Below are 3,657 nucleotides of genomic sequence, written 5' to 3' on the forward strand. Positions count from 1 at the left end.
ATCAAATACAAATTGCACACTACTGTTTACTTTTGTTTCCAATTAAAATAAACTCTTACAAAAATTGCCAATATAATTATAAAAGTAAGTTTAGTAATTTTACGAACACAGTTAAAAGAAAAAAATGTCAAAGACTATTGAAACATTTAATAATAAAGACACCAATTTAAACACTAGAATTCTTAAATGATTTCAGTTTTTCATTTATATATAAATTAACTGTAAATTAGCAAATCCAATCTCATAATGTGGCATTAGATTTTGGTGGTGGTAACCTAGCTATAGTGGTTCTTCCTCTTTTAGGAGTTCACTAATTGACCACTATTCACCCCTTTAATTTCAAGGAACCAATTCTAAGTATGGATATATATGATGATATTCTTTTTGATTAGGTGTTTGTTATGGTGCCTAAAAAGTATTGCCTAATTACTAAAATAGATAAAATAATTAATTTTAAATTTAAAAATATAAAAGTTAAAAGATTTTAAATATTTTAAAGTTACTATAAAAAATAACTTAGGTAAAAGTTAGACACCAAGTAAAAGGCACCATAAAATTGGCCTTCTGATTAATACTGCTTTGTACACACGTCAACCGGGGGTATTCAGTACATGAAATTCCCATACCTCTATTTTGAGTGTCACATTGCTACCTAGCTAGCTTATTTTGTACACTGAAAAAGAAAAAAGAATATTAAAGAGAAAATAACTTTTTGTTAAAAAAAAAAATCAGAGAGACCCCTTTGTTGATTGTGATTGTGATGATGGAAGAAAACTTTCCAAGGAAAGAATAATATATAAATCCTCACCAAATTATATGGTAATCCTAACACCATTTTTTTAATCATAAGGTAGTAGGATCTAATAAAATAATGAGAAAAACACATAATGCTATAATTAAATATTCAATAAAGAAATGAAGTAAAATAATTGCATGAGAGAGAGAGAGAGAAAAGGCATTAACTCTCTCCTCTACCATCACATGCAATGAGATGCCCCAAATTCCTCTATTTAAGACCCTTCAACTCTTCCACCCTTATCATTCAATCCAAACTGAAGTCACAAATCCTCACAAACAAAACCAAAAAAACCAAGACTTTCTCTCTCACTCACTCCACTTCCAAAAGTATCTCATTCAAAAAACACATCCATTGATAACTAAGATGGAGAACTTGTTGCGCCTAGTGGATCATGAGGAGTTTTTCTCAAGAAGATGCATTTGGGTGAATGGCCCTGTAATTGTAGGTGCAGGACCCTCAGGTCTTGCAACTGCAGCATGCCTTAGAGAACAAGGGGTACCCTTCATGGTTCTGGAAAGAGAAGATTGCATAGCTTCCTTATGGCAAAAGCGCACTTACGACCGACTCAAACTTCACCTTCCAAAGCAGTTTTGCCAACTCCCCAAGCTTCCATTCCCTGCGGATTTCCCAGAATACCCTTCCAAGAAGCAGTTCATTCAGTACCTTGAATCCTACGCAACCAAATTCGAGATCAATCCAAGGTTCAATGAGTGTGTCCAGTTTGCAAGGTATGATGAGACTAGCGGCTTGTGGAGGGTCAAGACTAAAACGTCTGCCTCCGCTGAGTTCGAATATATTTGTAGGTGGCTGGTGGTGGCCACCGGCGAGAATGCCGAGTGCGTCGTGCCGGACATTGACGGACTCGCCGACTTCAAAGGCGACGTCATCCATGCCGCTGACTATAAGTCAGGGGAGAAATTCAGGGGAAAGAAGGTTCTCGTCGTCGGATGTGGCAACTCCGGCATGGAACTCTCTCTTGACCTCTGCAATTACAATGCATCACCGTCAATGGTGGTTCGCAGCTCGGTAAGCTTTCTCTTCCGTCTCCACTATCAACTTAAACTTTTGGACAAATAATTTTTAAAAATATTATTTGTACATCAAAATCAATTTTTAATTTATTTTTAATATATATTTATATTTTAACATGTATTTTATTCTGATGATTGATTTTGATGATTAATTTTAATATACACGCAGCATAGTCTACCATATAATATCAAGAATTTGTATAAAAATATTTTTTATTAGTTTCTTTATGGTCTATCGACTCAAATTTTGGAATAAGTAATTTTATTGTACAATATCAAAATTTGTATAAAAGGTCTGATGGAGTCTTGAAATTCGTGTAGGTTCATGTTTTGCCAAGAAAAATATGCAGAAAATCGACGTTTGAATTGGCGGTTATGCTGATGAAATGGTTGCCGTTATGGTTGGTTGACAAGCTGCTACTGATCCTGGCATGGTTGGTTTTGGGAAACATAGCGAAATACGGGCTAAAGCGGCCGGCGGAGGGGCCGTTACAGCTGAAGAACTCGAAGGGGAAGACACCGGTTCTTGACATTGGGGCGTTAGAGAAGATCAGATCCGGTGATATAAAAGTGGTACCAGGGATCAAGAAGCTTAACGGTTTCAGCGTTGAGCTTGTTAACGGCGAAGAGCACGACGTTGACGCCGTTGTTCTTGCTACCGGTTATCGTAGCAATGTCCCTTGTTGGCTCCAAGAAGGTGAATTTTTCTCAAAGAATGGGTTCCCAAAGTCACCATTCCCAAATGGCTGGAAAGGGAATTCAGGGCTTTATGCTGTTGGGTTCACAAGGAGAGGCCTCTCAGGTGCTTCTTCTGATGCTATCAGAATTGCACAAGATATTGGTCATGTTTGGAAGCAAGACACTAAGCAAAAGAAAAAAACAACCACTGCTTGCCATAGACGCTGCATTTCCCAATTCTAAAATAAATAAAAAAATTACAAAAGTATACATTATACATATATACATACATACATACATAAATACAATACATACAAATATACAGGCAGTGGTGTTTGTTTCTTTGGCTTTTTTTCCCTTAGGTAGGAATTTGTCTTGTGTAAAGAAAAATTGACACAATATGTTGTACAAAGATACAGAAAATAAGACATAGCACAGAGACTGAGCCCTCTCCAAAGGCCCAAGTATTTTTTTAATGTGCTTTCGGGCTTTCTAAGAAAAAAAAAAACACTCAAGGATGATGAGGCTTTTCATTGACTTTTCTTCCAATTTTCATACAGCATATGCATATGTAATGTACCACTATCATACTTCAATGATCAATTACAGTTTCTACAGTTTTTAACATCAGTTCAAATCTCTGTCTGCCTTGTGTTTATTTATTCTTCAAATGGAAAAGGGACACAAGAAATTATTGGTATAATTAGTAAAGAACTATCTACTTATATCTCAATGTGTATATCACTTTAATGATTGAATCTATTTTTTTTTTTTGGTCGATCTTTAATGATTGAATCTTAGGTAGCTCTCTAAGTACATTTGAAAACAAATGATGTCAAAATCTGTCTAACTTTTTCCGTCTACCAAAATAATTCAGAAAATAGTGAAATATATGGTTGCCTTCATGAGCCCAAATTATTGATATGTAGCCAACATTTTCTAGTCAAATATGGAAACCCTATAACAAAAATTTTATCAGCAATTGTATAATTATCGCTAAAATCTTTTAGCAATAAAGTATAAAATAGTTAATATCTAATAATTGTCTGTAAATATATTAGTAGTTATTTTTATTGTTATTCAAAATAAAATACATAGTCACTAAAAGGAGCAAAGAAAGAAAGGTCAATATAACTAGTTTCTATTTTG

The 3,657-nt window shown here is 34.7% G+C and overlaps 1 protein-coding gene across 1 annotated transcript; it reads left to right on the plus strand.

Moving 5' to 3' along the window:
- The first annotated feature begins 1,033 nt into the window (after positions 1-1,033).
- LOC112741593 (probable indole-3-pyruvate monooxygenase YUCCA5) lies at positions 1,034-3,145 on the plus strand. Its single transcript, XM_025790612.3, has 2 exons — positions 1,034-1,825; positions 2,152-3,145. Exons 1-2 carry the CDS (start codon positions 1,163-1,165, stop codon positions 2,749-2,751), a joined length of 1,263 nt encoding a protein of 420 aa, XP_025646397.1. The 5' UTR covers positions 1,034-1,162; the 3' UTR covers positions 2,752-3,145.
- Positions 3,146-3,657: the final 512 nt, after the last annotated feature.

The sequence above is a fragment of the Arachis hypogaea genome, chromosome 2 (genome assembly GCF_003086295.3).
Source record: "Arachis hypogaea cultivar Tifrunner chromosome 2, arahy.Tifrunner.gnm2.J5K5, whole genome shotgun sequence".
NCBI lineage: Eukaryota > Viridiplantae > Streptophyta > Magnoliopsida > Fabales > Fabaceae > Arachis > Arachis hypogaea.